Genomic DNA, 20,077 nt, shown 5'->3' on the forward strand with positions numbered 1-20,077 from the left:
GAGAGGTAGAAGTGGAGGATAAGGTATAATGTTTGGGGTAATATGTATTTGAACTTGAAAAGCAATCCGGCATGCCATACCCGGTCAAAGCCTGCGGTATGTCCAGAAAGGCACCCGAGCAGTATTGCTTCTTTTCAAGAGCTGAAGAGATATTGTCAACGACCCTGAGGCCTTGTTGAACTGTGGAGTGCCTAGGGCGTAATCAAAATTGATGTGCGGGAAAACTCTGTGATTCAGCTAAGGATATTTTTTATTTATAAAACTTTTGATGGATCATGCACAGTATTTGATGATAGTAGCTATCATTTCAGTATCCACAATAAGGAAATATCCCTAAATAAATTGTAATATAATATATTCGAAATTATTGCCTTTTGAAGCCTTATAGCAAAAGTAGCTACCGAAAAAATTTCTACTGTAAAGGTAATTCGGTAAATTTAAAAAACCTGTTTTAGATTCCACGAAAACCTAATAAATTATTCATATTTCGAAGATAACCGAAGAGAAAGAGAAAAAATAAATTAACCTGTGCATATACAATAGAAAATTAGATTCAGGAAAAAAATCAGGAATCCATAAATCCTCATAAACGATCCCTACATTAATAAAAACTCTAAAAGAAACCAAAAAATCCAAATGTGTATCTACGGTCACAAATATTTTAGTAAATTTAGAAATATAATTCTTGAAAACTCAATAAACGATAAACTCCAAAAGTAAGAACATCAAAATTTGCATGCACCATACAAATTTTAAAATCAGGACTCTTCAAAGATTTATAAATGCTCTATATATCGTAGAATACTCCAAAAGTAACAATAAATCAAAATTCAAAAATCTGATTGAACAAATCGAATCAGAATCCCTCAAAATCTACAAAACGTTATGAAACATATTGAAGATAAACCAAAAACAAACGCGATCGGATACCCAATTAGACAAACAGAATCTGGATACCCGAAAATATAATAAACGATCCCCACATCGAAGACAGCTGAAAAAGTTATAAGAAACAGAAACTCGCATAAGCGATCGAATATTCAATAAAAAGACTGGAATAATCTATAAAACGTTTCCTATACCCTAGAGAACTTCAAACGTAACAATGAATCGAAATGCGGTATACACCGTTCATAAACACTGCAGTATATTCAGAAATAGATTCCTGAAAAACCTTATGAAGACTTAGAATTCCGACAAACTATATAATAATTAAATCGTAATGTTTGATATGTTGGATTCGCAAAATCCCCCCTACAAAAAAAAATAGAATTATATTAACAAGCACTTGATATAGATTATCTAATAGATGAATATGCTGAATTTATTAGAGAAGTAAGAAGATAATTATTTTAATACTTTCATTATTAATACATTCTGCTGTACTCAAAGGCAATAGGCAATCATACCATGTATACATATTAACTAAAAAGTAAAAAGTAAATATATAAGAATAATAAAAGAAAAAAAATTAATTACTAACTAAAATGGATTATCTACATACGCATATAAATAAAAACAGGGTGTAAAACTGAGGTAAATAATTAAAATGAATTAAATTAAATTAAAATGGAATAAATAAAATGAAAATATAGTGAATACAATTTTTTATTAGTAAAAGAAATAAAATAAAAATTTTAGGTAATTAGTCGAGTTGGGTTATAATTAAAATGGGAAAAGTGGCAATTGATATAGAAAAGGTTACATTTGACTTGTGGAAGGTTTCAATTGACTTGGAAATGCTAAATATTCTACGTCTACAGTTAAATAAAATCAAAATATGTTAACTGTTGACAAGAACGTTAAAAAGACATTGGAAGTTGAACAATAAAATATGTTCAAAAGAATAGAAAAAGAATAGAAAAATCTAATCGTGAAAAGAATAGAAAAAGTTAGTTATTGACAAGGATATAAAAAAAAAAAATGATTTTGATATAAAATATATGCTCTATTGCTGCTATACAATATATAGTATCTGTTTTATATCAAATACCATTTGTTAATGCTGCGGAATCTATTATTATCCTTAATAGGTAAGCTGTATCTAAAGTAATAAAATAATGTACTGAGATTCATATTTAAAAAAGTTCTAATTAAATGCTAAAGAAAGAGAGAGAGAAATCAAATAAATTTGACATCTAAACCGGGCATTTATTTATACAGTATGCTCAGTTATAATGTTTTTCTTTTGAAATACATACAAAAAATTATAACTATGTACAAAACGTACGTATGTAATCACTTTTTTTTTTTAAATTTATATAATTCTACTAATTTCAAATAAAAAATTAAATTGTATATTACAAAAAATATAATTTATTAATTGTTCAAGTCTTAAATTGAATACACTGAAGTGTTTAAATTGTTATAGTTTATTTCCTTGTAATGTGTGAAAATTATTAATAGAAAGTGCAGTGATATTATTATTATTTGATTTAATTTAATCTTGAGTCATTAATCTATCATTCTAAAAATTTTAAATGAATATTTTGGGCTTAAATAATAAGCTGAACAATTACTACAATTGTTATTAAAAATCAGACAAAACATGAGTACCAGTCATTCCTGAACCTCCTATATGAACCTAACTATTGTAACCAAAGAAATATAGGTCTGCAAACCAAGATTTTTTTTTATAATAAAGTCATATAAGTATTGTTTTAGTTCCTAAATATAAGTATACAAACTACTAAGTATAAACACTAATACTTTTTTTGTTTCGCAATTAGAATATCTATTTGTGAGATTATGAGATTTGAAAAGTAGAAATTTCCCTAAATGTTAACTACAAAACTAATAGTATTGCTGTATTTTTTCATAGGAAAGAATCCTGGTTCTAAGGAAATGGTTATTTTTGATTTGTGGAAGGATCGCTCCCAATATATTGTCTATTGATTTCCCGTGTTTGCCTTACGTTACACCAAATATCGATTTGGTGTTTGCCTTACGTTATTGTTTATTGATTTGGTAATTGTCTTTCTTTATAATAACAATAAAAATTTGGTGCCCTAATTACCTTACATTATAATAACACCATTTGGTGCTCTGATTGTTTTCCTTGTGTCAGAAGCTGGGCCGGTTCAAATTCGGCCTCACTGAATTTTACTTCGTAACGGACACACTGACTAAATTCCGACTTTCCCATTCTGGCTACATTATATTGGTAACATGTAGAACAGCCCGCCTTTCCCACTCTATGTTGGAAAAGATAAGGACGTTAGACCTCAAATGAAAAAAAAAAAAGTTATTCAATGCTTTTCCATTTTAATGTTAGTGATTTATTTCACTCCGAAAAATTATAAAGTAACTGGAGGGACATAAAGCAGGCTAAGATAAGAGAGTGCGGGGTGTGTAATCAGCTTTTTAATTGTTTGAGTGTGCAAAAACGTGAAGAAACTAAAAGATAACTATAAATTGGTTTAAATTTTATTTAATTTTCTTGTCTTATTAGGTACAAGCAAAAAAAAAAACTGATTTCATATTAAAATAAAGATCCTAGTATCATAATACTATATATATTACTATATAAGATTACCTTTAATTTACATAATAAATATCACAGAAAAAATATGTAGTTTAATGATAATTCAATTCAGTTTACAGTAAAATTCTTCGTTGTTTAAAAATTATTAATAGATGTAATAACTTGAGGCACTGGGATTAACTATTTTATTTTTACTGACTGATTATGCCGCTTCACCCTCTCATAAGATTCAGAAGCATGTCCTCCTGCAATGTTTTGGAGACTTCTGTCACAATCTTGACATTTGGGATATCCTTATAATGGCCGAGGATAGCAGTAATAGCAGTGACATGGCCGCTTGGGTCTACCTTCACATTGGCCGTTGCTGATGAGTTGACGATCGTTGGGTCTAGAATGACACTCGCTGCAGTTTGGGCGTAAGGCGTCCATAAATCATCTTTCCTGTATAGGCTTAACTTCTCAGCCTTGTTCAAGAATCTGATGAAGGCTGAATCTATTTTTCCAAGCACTTTTAGCCTCCAATCCTAAAGAAAAACAAAAAATGAATTAAGGGTCAATATCAATGAAAAATAAAATATTAATTCAAAGCCCTCAGAAAATGCGTTAAGGATTACTTGTTATTATTTAATAAGTTGTTAAACAATTATTCTTTGTAAAGTGTTGTGCAATAAACTTTCTAATTCCGATTAGCAGAGTTACTGAATACTACAAAGAAATAATGGATGATTACAAACGTGAATTTTTTCTTGGCCGGAGCCGCTTGTCTGGGATTTCAGTAAGAAAGCAATTAGATTATCAGGGGTAATTTTATATTTTGCACTGGCATTGCTGTTCTCGCGATAAGTTCCAGGTCGTCGAGGAAGGCCGTAGCAAGGAATTCTCAGTATTCTGGCTCTCCCAGTAGCACTTTGAACACTAGCTTCCAGAGGGACACTGCCTAGCTTCCACCTAGGACAGAGCACTGCGGAGATCCTCTGTAAATATTTCTCTCGACCTCGTAGTAATTAATTCTGATCCTGACGCGCCTTTTGTTAAGGTAACTACCTATAGATTACTGAAGGTGTCAGGTTCAGACTCAAGTCCTGGCGTACATGAGACCTCCAAATATTTTGGAGGAAATGTCAAACAATCTCATAAAGACGTATTTCTCCGCCATCCCTTCAACGTCCCGACTCACTCAGCAGTACATCCGTAGTTCCTTAGCACGACGAGTCGAGCCGAATTGCAGAACCCACGGCTTACATCACTTAGGATTGGTTTGGACCAGTTGACGATCATATACTTATAGTGATCATGGACCTTACTAACTACTGAGAGGAGACATATAGGTGGGTAGGCTTTAGGACTTTCCTTATCCTTGTCACTCTCCTTGTAGATCAGTCTGCAATCCTCCACTTGTGGAATTGTGGAATATTTCCAACAACACCTTCTTGATGTAAGAGGCACTGTTCTTGAGGAATGTAGCACAAATTTCTTTGATGGTTCCAAGTACCCCATCATGGGCATCGGTCGGTATCTAATTCTTTCCTCTATTCACTGGAAAAGGATCGGGATAGAGAGATCGGGTCACAAAGCTGTCCCTATTGCCACGCCACCGGCTTCCTCTCCCACAACACTGAAGCTTATGATCCGACTGATCGTAGGGTCCACCATACGCTCGCCATAGGAGCTATACCGAGTGTCACACTTTTCCTACTCTTTTCCCGCGCTCAAATGAGGACCAGAAGGCTCTTTCATGTTAACGAGCTAACACTTCACCACACACTCAAATAAAAACCACTCTCTAGTGTTAACAGGGCGAGCCTTACACTTCAGCTATAAATGTATTCGTGAGCCTGTCCCTAGTAGTGGAGAAGTGAGGTCTTAATTACTACCTCCTGCCTTTCTCTGCTATCAATGCGTTGTAGAAATCTTACTCCACAGGTAATTCTAAAAGACCCCCTTGTTCCAGGGCGAGCCTCATGCAACTCATGCCCTCAACAGGGCATTGTGAGCCTCTACTCTTGGCCCTTTTGCTTAAGTTATTTAGTTCCTGCGCCTTTAGTTCCGATCAGGACGAAACTCTTATTTGTTTTTACTTTTCTAGGGACAAGAACTCCTTGTCTCCAAAAGTCCACTCTTCCGCACGCCCTGTCTGGGTGACATTCGTCACTGTCTCTTTTTTGTTCTCGAAGACTGCAACAAAAGTAAGTTTCTTCTATTCTCTTTATATTTCCTTTTGCCCCTCTTACTGGACTGGGGTTACCTTACTATCCCTTCTCCATCGTAATAACATTTTCCACGGCCCTGGATCTCCTTCCCCCTGCGTGTCTCCATCCTAGCAATCATCATTATCCATAATCTTTTCCATCCAGATCAGTATGTTGCTGGATCTATGGAGCATCGGGACTGTTTTGTGCATTCATAATTACTTTTCGCTGTCTACATAAGTGACACCCCTGATGTCTCAGCTTCCGGGTCATCCATATACCCGGTCGAGAGGGGAGATACTTCTTTTCTCTCTCCTGGGGTTGCTTCGTGGCTGAGTGCTCCATGTGTTAGCTAGCCTCCTCACCCATCTTGTCTTACAGGTCATAAGGCAAAGATTTGTGAATAGCTTATTTAGAAATTTTAGGATGTTTTATTTGTATTCCATCTTATGCATGAACAATTTTTTTTAACTGTAGACCAAATATTTTATTTTTCTCTGCCTTCCCCAGCAACTCAGAATAGAGGATATATTTCACCGGTGTTACGTTTTTAAAAATAATTATTAGTAAAATAAGATAAACTAATAATAATTGTCATTATAAATCACCACTTCAAAATATAATAAAACTTTTTTTTATTACGAAGAAATGAATAATAAACTTACTTTATCAAAATTAAGTCCTTTAACCGTTTCCTGTGGAATCAATGTGATCAATTTGCTTTGAGGAACATTGTTAAATACATACGTTGCTGCATATGGATCCATGCGCATATTGAACTCAACTCCAGATTCAATGAGTGATCGTTCTAAAAATTCACATAATTAAATATAATAATCAATAAGTACAGCTAATGTTCAAAAAAGAAAAAAAAATATCAATATGGCAGACATCGGTCGTGATATTAATGTCATAATAGTGAGAGTGGCAAAGCTTACCTACGGAGTCATAATACAGTTTAATATTCCTCACCTAAAGTTTTACGTGGTATAAAAATGATAAAAACTGCTTTTTAAATTCGATTAACAATAACCTTCACCACATATATTGCTATGTAAATGAAAATACTGGTTTTATAAAGATACTGACAAAAAAATGACACCATATAAAATTTCTTTCTATTCTTCTTTGAAATGCGAAGGGTGTTTGAAAACACGTTAACGAAAGAACAACTCTATAATTATTTTTCCTATATCGGAAAAACATCCCAATAATCGTGCTAAATGCAGACCAATTAGCTACCGTCCGGTCCTGAAACGTATCCTATCGGTAGTTTGATTACAGACTCTTCCCGCAGATTAATTAAGACCTGAGTCATTGACTATGTCTCCTCAGCTTTTGAAAATAAACAATATTACTCGGGTGCCTTTCTGGACATAGCGCAAGCATTCGACTGGTTATGGCACGCCTGATCGTATTTCAAGCTCAAGTCCATATTACCTCAAACCTTATTCCATATCATATGCCTCTACCTCCTTATGCTCGCTGATATGTCGCTTTAAACTTATTTGATAAATATTTACTATGCTCTAGTAGTCAGCTTGCGAGCTCGACAAGGTGAAGGATACAAATTCTAATTACTTTTTTATTTGCAATGATGAGAGATAGTTGACTGTGGATAAATTATATGAGGAGAAGATGGTTGGGAGATGCGGTCAAATTATAACATAAATAAGTTAAAACGACCTTTTTAAATAGGTTAAATAAAATTTAAATAGGTCGTTTCAAATTATATGTGTTATAATTTGACCCGCATCTTCTCCTCATATACCTTTTTTATTTATATTTTTTTAAAAAAATTATTCTTTAATTAATTAGTAACTATATTTGATTTATTTTAATTATGTAAATATTTGATTCTTATTTATCTTCAATTTTAAGATGCGAAATTTCACTATTACCCTAAAAAAAAAAATAAATAGGGTAGAAAAATTAATTTAAATTTACAATTACGCTTGTCAAAAACTTATATAGAACTCTAGTGTTCCAATTGAGTTTTCGGTGAATATAGTGCTTTGGTCCTGCCCTCAGAATCCTCTTCACTGATAACATTCCAATCAATTCCGATACGATCGTGGCAACATTTACTCCTGGTGCAGCATTCTTATCATCTCATCCTGATCCTGTAAAAGCCTTATCCAACCTTGAGCGATGGCGGCTAAAAGCTTATGAACCTAAATTCACTCATGTGACTTTCACTCTCCGTCGCAGTTTCTGCCCCTCTCAACCAATTAATAACATTACACTACCTAGATTCAACAAAGAGCGATATCTTGGCGTCATCCTAGACAAAAGACTCACCTGGAACCTGCATGCTAGACTTAAAAGACTAGTGCTGAAGAGGCAATTCAGTCAACTATGCCGACTACTCAGCAGGAATTCCCGTCCCTCAATAAACAACCAACTTCTAATTTACAAGACTGTTAGACCTACCTACGGACTCGAACTTTGAGGAACAGGTAAACATTCGAACAGCAAACGAATAAAATATCCTCATAATAGAATAAAATATCCCTTCAATAAAAAATCCTCAGAACTATTGTCAACATTATGTACATACATATACGACATTTTTGTCCTTGATCCCAAGCCAACCATATTCACAAACTGCCATAGTAACCTTTCCAGTCATCATAAATCCATTGATTCATTCTTTACCCCAGTAATACTACAGTGATTCTACTCATCCCTAGAATCCAACTCTAACATTAAAATGGAAGAGGCTACGAAATTCATTGTAAATCAACTTTTACACTTGGAATTTTGGCAATGGCCAGATTTTTCACTTGTGTGCAGAGTGTTTGCGCCTTCGGCGCACTTTCTCAGTCTTCACAGGCTTAGTGCCAGTGACGCGGTGAGGTGACAGTGTTGGTATCTTGATAATCTGTGCTTTACCCTTCATACGTGAAAGATAGAGTTGTCTAGGGTATCCTTACGTCGATTGTGTAAATATTGTACATATTATTATTTTTAAGATTTTTTTTATTGTATTGTAACAATTAGTTCAATTTTCCTTATCTATGGACATATTTTGATTCTGTTTTCCAATTTTAATTATTTATTTTCCTTTTATATATCTTTTTTTTTTGTGTGAAGGTGATCAATTATATCACTGTTACTTATTGCCTGAAAGTAGCACATTGAATAGTTTGTCAATAAATAAACAAAATGTGTACCATGCCCTTGTCGGTGTTGCCAAGCTATTAATTTTAAAACATATATAATATGGAAGGCCTTGCATCACCACATTTTCTTCCCGTCTTGATCTTCTGAAATCTTTCATGCATTACTTCGCTTATCTAGAAGCTATGCCAATCTTTTTCCATGGATTAATGTCTATTGCTCTAATAATGGTATGGAAAGCTATCCATATTTTCTGTTGCAGGATTAGTAATCAGAAAACTCTTCCTCACAATTTTAGGTTAATTTTATTTTCCCCCAAAGTTAATACCAATAGAGTAATATAAAATTGGTGTACTAAGTTCTACTTTGCTCTTACTTTTTCTGGTACCTGAAAAAAAAAATTAAGATTTCTGAAATATGTTCTTGTTAAATATTAATTTTAAAAAAGTATTATGACCATGGGGATAGGTATTATGACCGAAATCCGGTGTCATCATGCCTTGACCCTCCCTACCAGTTTACGAAAAAGTTTCGTAAACATCACAAAAAAGACTCGTATATATATAAAGTTAAACGTTTATGAGCACAAACACTGGAAAAGCAGAAAGGGGGAGAGAAATGATCAACTCGGTTGTATCTCAAACATTGATCTTTTGTTGTAATCGGTATCTCTTTATATACATCTTCAATCAGCTCTTTTACACAGACAGCTGATATCTAAGTAACAGCTGGCTGAGGCCGTAACTCTCCCCTCCACCGGTTTACCAACAATCTCGTAAACTTATTAATATTTTAATGGCATTGGAATTTTCCTTACAGCCAGTTATATATTCAATTATTTGTATTCTCATTATTTCATTTTATACCATGGTTGGGAGTCAAAGTTTTTCATTTAAAAAAAAAAATCCTATAGTTTAACACAACCCTGTTTCGTTCATTATACCTCTCTCTAAAAACACTGCACATACATGATATCCTCACATATTTACTTCATTACTTCACTTTATACGATAAGAAGAAAGTGAAATAAATAAAATAGACAAAAAAAAAATTATTTAAAAAAAATGAGAGAGAAAAGGAAATTGAAAATAAGTAATTAACAAAAAAAAATTCTTCTTTAAGAGGAATAATTACTGTAAGATAACTATGTTTATCTAGTAGATAAGTAGGTTTTTAGATTTGGGATGACAGTAGAATTGCACCAAATATTCTGCAATTTTCCGATTTGCCAAACGTGGTTAAAGTAATCAATGTTTTTTGCTGTTTGGAAGATTTTAATCATTTCATAACATATCTTGTCAGGCCCGGGAGATGAACCTTTTACTGTATTAAATATATTGTTTAGTTCCCACATTGTAGATTGTATAACATAGTATGATGTTGTATCGTCTCTCCTGTTTTGAAATTCTGTTTCGTTCGGTATGATGTTTTGGTAAGGGTTATATAGTTTGTAAAGGTAATCAGCAAAGATATTTGAAACTATTGATGGGTAATTGGACAGTCGACCGTTGACTAATATTGTCAAGCGGGGGTAAGGTGATTTGGGCTTAAATTTTAGGATTTTGTTCCAAATGAGGTATATGATGAGGGTACAATTAGTAGCATTTATACTATTAACGAATGTTTTCCAGGATTCTGTCTTGCATTGATTAAATGTTTTTTCTACAAAGTGCTATCTGTCTTTTGTAATCTATTAAGTTATCTGTTGTCATGGACTTTTGAAATTTCTTGTTGGCCTTTCAACGGTTTTTAATGGCCTCTTTGCAATTCTCATTGAACCAAGAAACAGACGGTCTTTTTGGAGATCAACATGTATAAGGAGGGCTGGAGAGCAGAGTTTTGACTAGTACATATATCTATTTTTCATTAAGAAAAATCGAACTCTTTAACAATTCCGCAATCAGCTAATTATCAAATCTTGACCTCCAAACTGCGTATTGAATTTTGGTAAGTATTGGTAAGCTAACTTCAGTTCTATTTTTAATCGATTTTAACCTAACGTAAGAAATATAAGCAAAATGTTATAAAAGAGAAAAAGGAATAAGATCCGACACACTTGAACTACTGTAAAATACTGGCTTTATTGTGTTCACTAAATCTCTTCATACACCTGTACGACCAGCTGACATCGAAGTAACAGCTGAATCAGGCCATAACTCCCCTCACCAGTTTAGAAACAATCCTCGTAAATTATTAAATACTGTACAATATACTAACATAAAAAAACTAATGAAGAAAACTATTTACAATAAAGATAAATACCTAAACACATATTATTGTAAAAAAAAAACTCACAAGCTCCCCGAAGTAAACGCTATACTTAATTTAAACCTAAGAATATAATAAAAGAAATCTTCATACAATATTTTACTAAGTTAAAATGAAAAAACAATATTTACAAAATTCAAAACTATCTAAAAAAAAAACTTAAATAGAAGAAATTTACATTTTCTGTAATATCATGAATACACTCCAGTTTTTATTTAATGATTTTCGGAAGTTTTAACTGCTCAATATGGACAGTTCACCTCTTTCTTGGTTCTCAAACACTTTCTTATGAAACTATGTTGTGTTCTCTAATGGTTATCACTCTGAATGGACCTTCGTATCACACTATCTCCTTACCTCTGTTAGACCCCAGCTTCCTGTAGACGATCCTCCCGATTTTAATCTCTTCCATCCTGTCTATGACGTTTAAATTCTCCCGTGCTACCCTCCTCTTTTTTTCCTTTTCCATTCTCCCCCGTGCTTTCTGCCATAACTTTCTTCGAGCAATGTGGTTGTTATGTATCTCCTCACCATCTACTGACGTGTCCTTATACTCCCGCCGGTTTCCTCGGAGCCTAAAAAAAATTTCAAATGGTAAAAACCCCGTAACTGTGTGCACCGAATGGTTGTATGCCGCTATCACCTTAGGCATTACTAGATTCGGTTTCAATCTTTTTGATTGAAGATTCTTCCCTATCGTCTTCCTCCACCACATTCTGTTCTTCTTCCTCTCCTGGTGTCCACACCCGCAGGAATTGCCTCGATGGTTTTTCGGCTTCCTCTTCGACTGCATTTACTTTAATTTCTCCGGACAACCAATCGGCTACCACATTTTCTTTTCCTGGTTTGTATATAATTTTCGATTATATATTAAGGTGCGAGGAGCTTCTTCCAACGCCTAATCGTCACCGAAGAATCCTTCAACTTTCCCAGCCTTTGAAGAGGCCTATGGTTAGTGTGTAACCTAAACCTTCTACCAAACATATAGGGTCTAAAGTGGTCAACAGCCCAGACTATTCCTAAGAGTTCTCATTCCAGTGCAATGTATCTGGTCTCCAGTTCTGTCATTCCTTTACCATCCTGAGACAACACCACTCCCAGCGCATACTCACTCGCATCCGTAGTGATACTGAATTGCCTTCTTCTTGGGTTCACTCTCTTAGCTCTGGGTAGTATTCTTTACATTTTAGAGTTTAATAGTTTAAAGTGCTTACATTGCTCGTAATTCAGGATTAAGAATATATTGGGGATTAGAGTTGTTACTTTTACTTTCAAGGAACAGAAATTTATAACATTCAAGTTCTAAGTCGTACAGATATAAACTCCTCGCCAGTGTTGTGGCAAGGAGTTTTTCGCAATTAAAAAACAATTAACTTCCCCACAGTAAATTTTCGCTGATTCTGGTGAAAAATAAAAAACGAAGGACCTGAAAATAATTTCATAAAAAAAAAAGTTAAAATAATAAAGAAAATGAAATGATAAAAAAATTCCTTCCAAATTATATACAATTTAATAAAATTAGAATATAAACAAATGAAATAAAAAAAATGAATTGTTTTGTTGTTACAAAAAATAAAAGAATTTATTATGAAGTAAAAAAAAATGGATATATGTATATAAAATAATTTTCTTTACACAAATAATATAGTACTTGAGTTAATTAGAAAACAAACAAAAATTAAAATAAAATAAGAAAGCTAGATGAAGAAAGAAAAAAAAATAGTCACTCACAAATAGTCATCTCATCCGAGACGTCTTGAAGCCAAGGTCGAGTACGTAGAAATAAGACGTTCTTACAGTCGGCAGTAACATTAGTGGAGAGTGGTGGTGAGAGCGAGAAATAAAGGTTTGATCGCTCCAAAACTTCACCATTACTGACTGCAGACTACCTTATCAGTCTGTATCTAAGTCGTAATCCTACTGCAGCTCGTAATGTTGTTGTTTGGTGCCAAACTGCAGCGATGTATTCATACATGCACCACTACAAACCTCTATACGTTATAAATTCTTAAATATAAATTTAAAATGTAAAGTAACTTGCGGTTAAAATAAATAGAAAATAAACTTCTAATTAACAAAAAAAAGTTAGAAGTAGAATGAAACTAATTAAAATAGAAACTGATCTTTTTGGCTTTAACAATAAGGGGCATTAAAAATTCTTACTTATCATTGTTAATGTTTTGGATTTAGCCATTCAAGTCCAATTTTAACATTTTGTCCTCTTTTCGCAACAAAATGGTGGCAAAGGAAAATATAAAGATTGCGAGGCCCTCAAAATAAAATATCCATTGGTCAGTACCAACCTGTTGTTGATGGGAGAGGTTGAAAAACATTCCACTTTATATATTTCTCAACTTCCTATTCATATTCAAAGAAGCAGTAAATTGAGAAGGCGTGGTTAGAATTCGGAAACGTCGTAAAACTTTTAGCAGAAACAAACAATCTGCACATTGTTTTCTAGGGATGGATGTACAAAACCTTACTATTCTTCTCCTCCTGAGATAATAACACAAGATGATGGTTTCACATCGCTCAAGTCTTCCGAGGACACTTCATGCTAGATATCCATGACGACATTGAACGAACTAGTGATTTTGATTGCTGATGAGTAGTAGGTAACCCGAGTTACCGAGTGGTTTAGTTCCTTACCAGTAGCTTTGTGTGCAGAGGTTGTAAGTGCACCAATTCATATTTCATTATCGTTTATTATAGCTGTAGGTTATTTTTGCACCAAATGATTGATGTTGTCATCTGGTCGGACCACATTGGATGTACTTCAATATAAGTAAAATAAAATACCTAAGAAACTATTAGACGTACATTTGTCTATTAGCATTCGAATTAAACCTATTTGAATGTACTATTATGTATTAATTTATAATTTTTAATACTTTTCTTTAGTTAAAAGAGCTAAAAAAATTAATTTTTCTTATCTGCTGGAAGAACCACTAGTTTCTATTCCCCCTAACTATGATTGGCAATGATAAATTTTGAATCTTGATTCTATTTGGTTTTCAATAAAATTAGGGTTAAATAATTATTTATTTTTTTCTTTTTGCATTGGGACTAAAACGGCATAATTTATGTTTGAGAATTTTGAGTTATTACTTCGAAACGAAAGATTGCTATGGTTTTTTACAAAAACATACATTTTCACAAAAATAATTTTTTGGTTAGTTGCTGGTATATTAGATTTATATGCTTTTATTTACCCTTGTAAGAGCCTCCCAAAATGACCACCTCTTTCAGATCCAGAAGGAGTTGAGGATAAATATGCATTGCTAGAGCGAGATTTGTCAGAGGTCCAATACAGAGAAGGGATATTGTTCCTAAAAAATATATACATAATAATGTTTTTTCTTATCTAATTCTTTTGAAATGTCTAAATAAGATAATAATAAATTATTCAAGAAATTTATTAACCTGGATTTTTCTTCACCAGGTTTACTAGAGCTAATGCCGAGTGTCCATCTTTTCTTTGACCTATCGGTGGTTTCCAGAAGGTATCTCCGAGCCCATCATAGCCGTAAATATTCGCCGATTCCTGTTCAAATATCAAACCTTGTGGGCTTCCCATGTAGACTGGTATCTGTAAGGATCATTCCGGTCTGAGGATGTTGCTTAAGCAGTATCAATATTACCAACGTTCAATTTTCTTACTTCCGTGCGCTGGGCTACTTTAAGAGTGAGTAAAGCGCCAAGGGTCGCGTTCTCTACTCCAGTAGTTCCTTGGACGGTGGTGACAGCCATTATGTGGGCCTTACTCCTCTTGGATAACATCATCATAATAGCCATGGCATCGTCGGCGCCAACATCGGTATCTATAACCACTTTCAGATTGTCCCCAGTCCCAAATCCTCTAACACCAGATCTAAAGAAAAAAATACAACTTCTAGAATGTGAATTATGTCAACGAAAATGTTTTATTCCTGTCTAAACAGATTAAGATGGCTAAAATAACTATAATAGATATGTTTAGTAATCTAATATATAATAATTTAAGAAGAGAAAAAGGTCCACAGGAAGTGCGCGGTGATGTTTGGTACCGATAAAAAAGAATAACACCTTATGACTTACAATATCCAATTATTACACTGCACACACGAGTTATGTTTAGTTAACACTGAGTTTTATTTAGGCTGAATATTTACCAATATTGTAAATATTTGTAGTTTTTTAAAACTGTAAAAATTGTGATGCTTTCGTGGGATCTTCCTTAATATCTTAAGATCTATAGAGAATCTATGTAAATCTTAAGCTATAAATTTCATTTAAATGTGCCTAAGAGGAAAATATCTTCCACCGTAAGAGAACCATTGGTGCGTCCTATTTTTTCATAACATAACCGTGGAAGAAACATGACCTCAAAAATTGTTCAATAATTATGAAATTATTGTGTAGAATCACAATACGGATGCTTATCATATATTGTAAATAGGATAAGGATGCTATACAATGATTAAAAGAAAAAGTTTGCTATTTGCTTACGTGTCATGAATACAACATGTGAAATTACCCGTGGAAGTACTTATACTAAGCAATATTTCACAAAGTTGAGAACACTGTAAATTTTCCCCTTCCATTTCCTCAAATTCACAAAAAATTAATTCCTCAGATACCTTATGATATGATCCATAATATTACCTTATGTATAAAAGTATAGTAAAATAAATTCCATTAAAACTACCTCCTTATACCTCCCCTTGTAATCCATACCATATTCCCTGGGATTTTATGATTTTATTTTATTTTTCCCACTTCAAAACATTCATCTTTTCTGTCTAGCAAAATATACTGAAATTATTCCTGAGAATTGTGTATATCTGTTGAATTTTACCGTTGCTTCCCAAGAAACAGAATATAAAACTAACCATGTTATATATTTAGATATTGTTCGTGAAATATTCGGAGAATATGTAGGTTATTATTTATTTATTTATGTATTTGTTTTTTTTTTAATAATAAAACGTGAAGAAGAAAAAAAAAATAGAATAATTTAAACGAAATGGTACACTGCCCGCGATCATGACCTTTTCTTTAAAAAGGGGCTTGGCTTTTACCTGCTGACCTTCTGTCCGTTCTTTGTCTGAATTAAATTGAACAAAATCAATCTCTTGCATTCAAAGATACGTTAATGTAGGACGAATAAAAAAAAAATTGGGTATCTGTTCCCTGGATGTCATTGATAACATTTTAATTTTAAACGTTCAAAAATACGATCATGAATGATTTAGGCTCTCAAAAATATATTGTAGGTTTTTTCCATTAAAAAACAGTTTTCCAGATCAGTTATAGTACCAAATGTACTCATCTGAAAATGGTTGGATTCGTCCTTCATATATGGCACCGACGACATACCTTATGCCACTATAATTCCTAATCAACTGTCGGAATTGGATTGCCAATAATAAGAAACGAAAGAGATTTTTTTAATATTTGCAATATTCAAGAGACTGAAATAATCTTAATGATAAATCTTGATCGGTTTAAAAATTAATAACAGGTCTAGAATATAAATACACACAATATGACGAAAAAGCTCTAGCAATGAGTCTTAGTGTCACAGGTAGACATTTTTTTCAAAACCACTTATTTTGTACTTACTAAGTATTTTTTGAGAATAATTTGGTGCAAAGTTATTTCTAAATTGATTTATTTATCAAAATAATAATTTAATTTATCAACAAAGTAATATTTTTTTAAAAATTTTAAATCAATGGACGAAATTGTAAAAATTGGTTCCACTAATTGTGTGTAGCAAACCTAGATAAATAGATAGACTAATTGCAGAGATCTTGTAACCTAATGACAGGGGAAAAAACGCAATATATTTTCAATAAATTGTTCGAGAAAGAGAGTTTTTATCTAATTATTTACGAAATAACTTTAAGACTGTCTGTTCATATCAATAATAAACTGTTTTTAATGTATGGGCATCTTATAACGAGTATATATTGTGAGATCTCAAAAAAATATTTTGACCCATCACCGCACCTCTTTGATAAGTACTAACTCAAATAAATAATATTCAAAAAAATTAAAACAATGTTCAAATTATCCCAGTAAATTATTGAGAGCTGGATAACGTTTTAATCTATCAATTAATAATAATAATAATAAGATTATGGGACGGAAGTTCCCGTCGGATGTGGACATAAATGAAATAAGTGTCGGGGAAGAATATAATAAAAGCTTTGAATGCATGGTCGATAGCGGCTTTAGCCTAATCGTTTGGCGTCCGTAAATGGACGAATACAGATCTGAATCAACTGGATTCTTACCTCAATGGATTCGTACCTCGTGCAATTAGTTAAATCCCGAAAATGTCATTCTAAATCTTATATGGTAAGAATGTACCTTTCAAGGAAAATAGGAGGACGAGGGCTTTCAAGTATGTTAAAAGCTTGCCGCAGCGAAGAAGAAAATCTTCGGAACTACTTCCAAGCCAATATAGCTTCGAGAGTCATCTCAACTACTGTGGCACTGGACAACAGCTACACCGCGCTAAGCCTTCAAAATGAGGATGTTCCCTCTGCAGAGAACCAAGAACTTCTGCTTGAAAACTGGAAATCAAAGGAACTGCATGGAAGATTTTACCATAGTTTATCGGAAGGAGGAATTGATAGGAGTGTATTCTTAATATGGTTTCGCAAGGGTGCCCTTTTCCCAGAAACAGAAGGATTTATTTTCGCCATACAGGACTAGGTGATAGCCACGAGGACCTCCAAACGCCGTATATGTGGAGAAAGGATCATCTGGTCGGCTGCGTAAAACAGCATCAGAATCAATTCAAACTGAGGCACAACAATATGGCTTAAATCGTCCATCAGGAATTAGCCAAAAAGTTGAATCTTCTGAATGACATCAAGCCTTATTACAAGTACAGCGCACAAGCGATCATTCATAGGCGGGATGTGAAGCTCTATTGGGACCAGGCCATCACTACCGATCACAAAATATGCAACTATCATAGGAATAGGCGTACCATCGGAAGACAACATTAATAAGATGGTAGCCGGAAAAATTCGGAAATATCAGGATTTAAGAGAGGAATTAAAACGACTCTACGTGCTTGAGAAAGTCCGGGTGCTACTGTTGATAATCTCAACCAATGGTCTGACCCCGGAGACGACACTGGAGAGCATTAAGGACCTGGATCTGTCGTTAAATATTCTGGAACTAAAACAGAAAGCTGTGTTGCTCGTAACTGCGAGCGTAGTCAGAGTATTCCTCGATATTAATGATTAAATTTTTCTAGCCTCGCCCTTGACCTATGTCCGGGTAGGTGCTACTTCCGGTGAAAACCGAGAACAAGGAAAATTCCTAAACATTAATAATAAAGGATGAATAAATAAAAAAAAATAAATAAACAAAAATATGAAGGTGTTTGGATTTTAGGTCCCCCACCTCAGATACTCAAACCGCGAGAAAAACCGGATAATAAAAATAATAAGCCTAAAATTTATTATTATAAATTATAACATTTATTTATTGATTGAATGTTGACTTTGTGGAATTCTAAGAGAGATTTTATTTATTTTTATGAGTTTTTAAAAAAAATTATTTCTTTATTTATTTTCATTGTTATTTTATTTTATTTTAGTATGAATGTGATCATTCATCATTATTACTATTGCCCACTATCGTGTGGCAGATTGTAATATCTATCAATTAAATGATTTTTTTTTTCAATAAAAAAAAACTTTGTGAAAATAGATTACTTAAATCAAAGATACAATTAAATAGCTGAAGCATAAGTAATAAGTGATACGATACAAGAAATGTTTTGTTTTTCATATGTCTTTTTAAAATATTATTTAGTATTTTTTTTTCTCAATATTTTTTCAATAAATGTGTACCAGAAGATCATGAGCTATTTTATAAAAAATAAACACTTTTTTTAAAAAGTAATGACGGTTATTATTATGATGCGAATGTAAACATTCATATTTATATTGTATTCCCAATTTGAATGAAGAGTTTCGTTGTTTTGTGTAAGGTATGAGGTTTCTAAAATACTTGCAAGCTTCAACTATTAATGTTCGATTTTAGGTAAAAGTTTATGATTTAGAGTGTTTCATAACCAATTATTTGTTCACCCACTTATTAAAATTTGATATTCTTGGTTATCAAACCTACTTATGAATTTTCTTTAGATAGACTAGATGCACTGTATTCTAGGTCAACGTTATGTGGTTATTGAAATACAAAAATATAACATATGTTATTGATATTTGAATAATTATATTTTTATTACCTAATACCAAATTATTTGTTAATACATATCCATAGTATTCAATGCTGAAATTATTATTAATATCTCTTAGTCGAAGCCGAACTTAGGTATGATTACTATTGTTTTGTGGTTTCATATGGATCTTTAAATAACGATTTTTTTTTTTATTTCTTAGTCAACTATTTTTTTATATTTTTTAACCTAATTAAATATAAACCACCAATCTCTGTAGTATCTGTCTAAATACTGTAAATAAGACTATATTTCTGAAATGAGGAAGTAACATCGGCATTGATCTACTTTAAGAGATTTTGAAAATAAATATCTCATCAACGTTTAATTACTATAATAAAACTACAAAAATACTTACGATATAAAAACAGCAGCTACTAACGCGACCGAATATATTGCACAGAAAGTCCCAGACATAGCTGACAATCCACACTAATTCAGGAAAGAGAACTGACAGGCAATGTAATGTTCCAAGTGGAGGGGCAGGTTTATTTCATATGATCAGGTGGCCACCTTTCCCTGTTGAGTTGCGAAATTGTGAAAGGATTATGAAATTAATGCTGCAATGTTACTGTATATTTTTGACTAAGCTCGGTTTAAAAATGGTAGTAATTTTATTCTATAGAATAGTAATTTTCATAAAAACTATATTAAAATATTATACAGTATTAACTATATGATATTTTAATTATCTTGTATATTCTACTTCTACGAATATACAAGATTGTTAAAATTGAAATATAGTTAATACTATATAATATTTTA

At 32.8% G+C, this 20,077-nt stretch overlaps 1 protein-coding gene across 1 annotated transcript; it reads right to left on the minus strand.

The window, feature by feature from the left end:
- Positions 1-2,363: 2,363 nt before the first annotated feature.
- Positions 2,364-19,763, minus strand: LOC136796660 (uncharacterized). Its single transcript, XM_067050987.1, has 6 exons — positions 19,671-19,763; positions 14,725-14,935; positions 14,488-14,653; positions 14,277-14,393; positions 6,339-6,481; positions 2,364-4,008 (listed from the first exon to the last, which is right to left on the minus strand). Exons 1-6 carry the CDS (start codon positions 19,727-19,729, stop codon positions 3,697-3,699), a joined length of 1,008 nt encoding a protein of 335 aa, XP_066907088.1. The 5' UTR covers positions 19,730-19,763; the 3' UTR covers positions 2,364-3,696.
- Between the last annotated feature and the right edge of the window lie 314 nt (positions 19,764-20,077).

The sequence above is a fragment of the Halyomorpha halys genome, unplaced genomic scaffold (assembly GCF_000696795.3).
Source record: "Halyomorpha halys isolate HHAL.00 unplaced genomic scaffold, Hhal_1.1 Scaffold692.1, whole genome shotgun sequence".
In the NCBI taxonomy this organism is placed as follows: domain Eukaryota; kingdom Metazoa; phylum Arthropoda; class Insecta; order Hemiptera; family Pentatomidae; genus Halyomorpha; species Halyomorpha halys.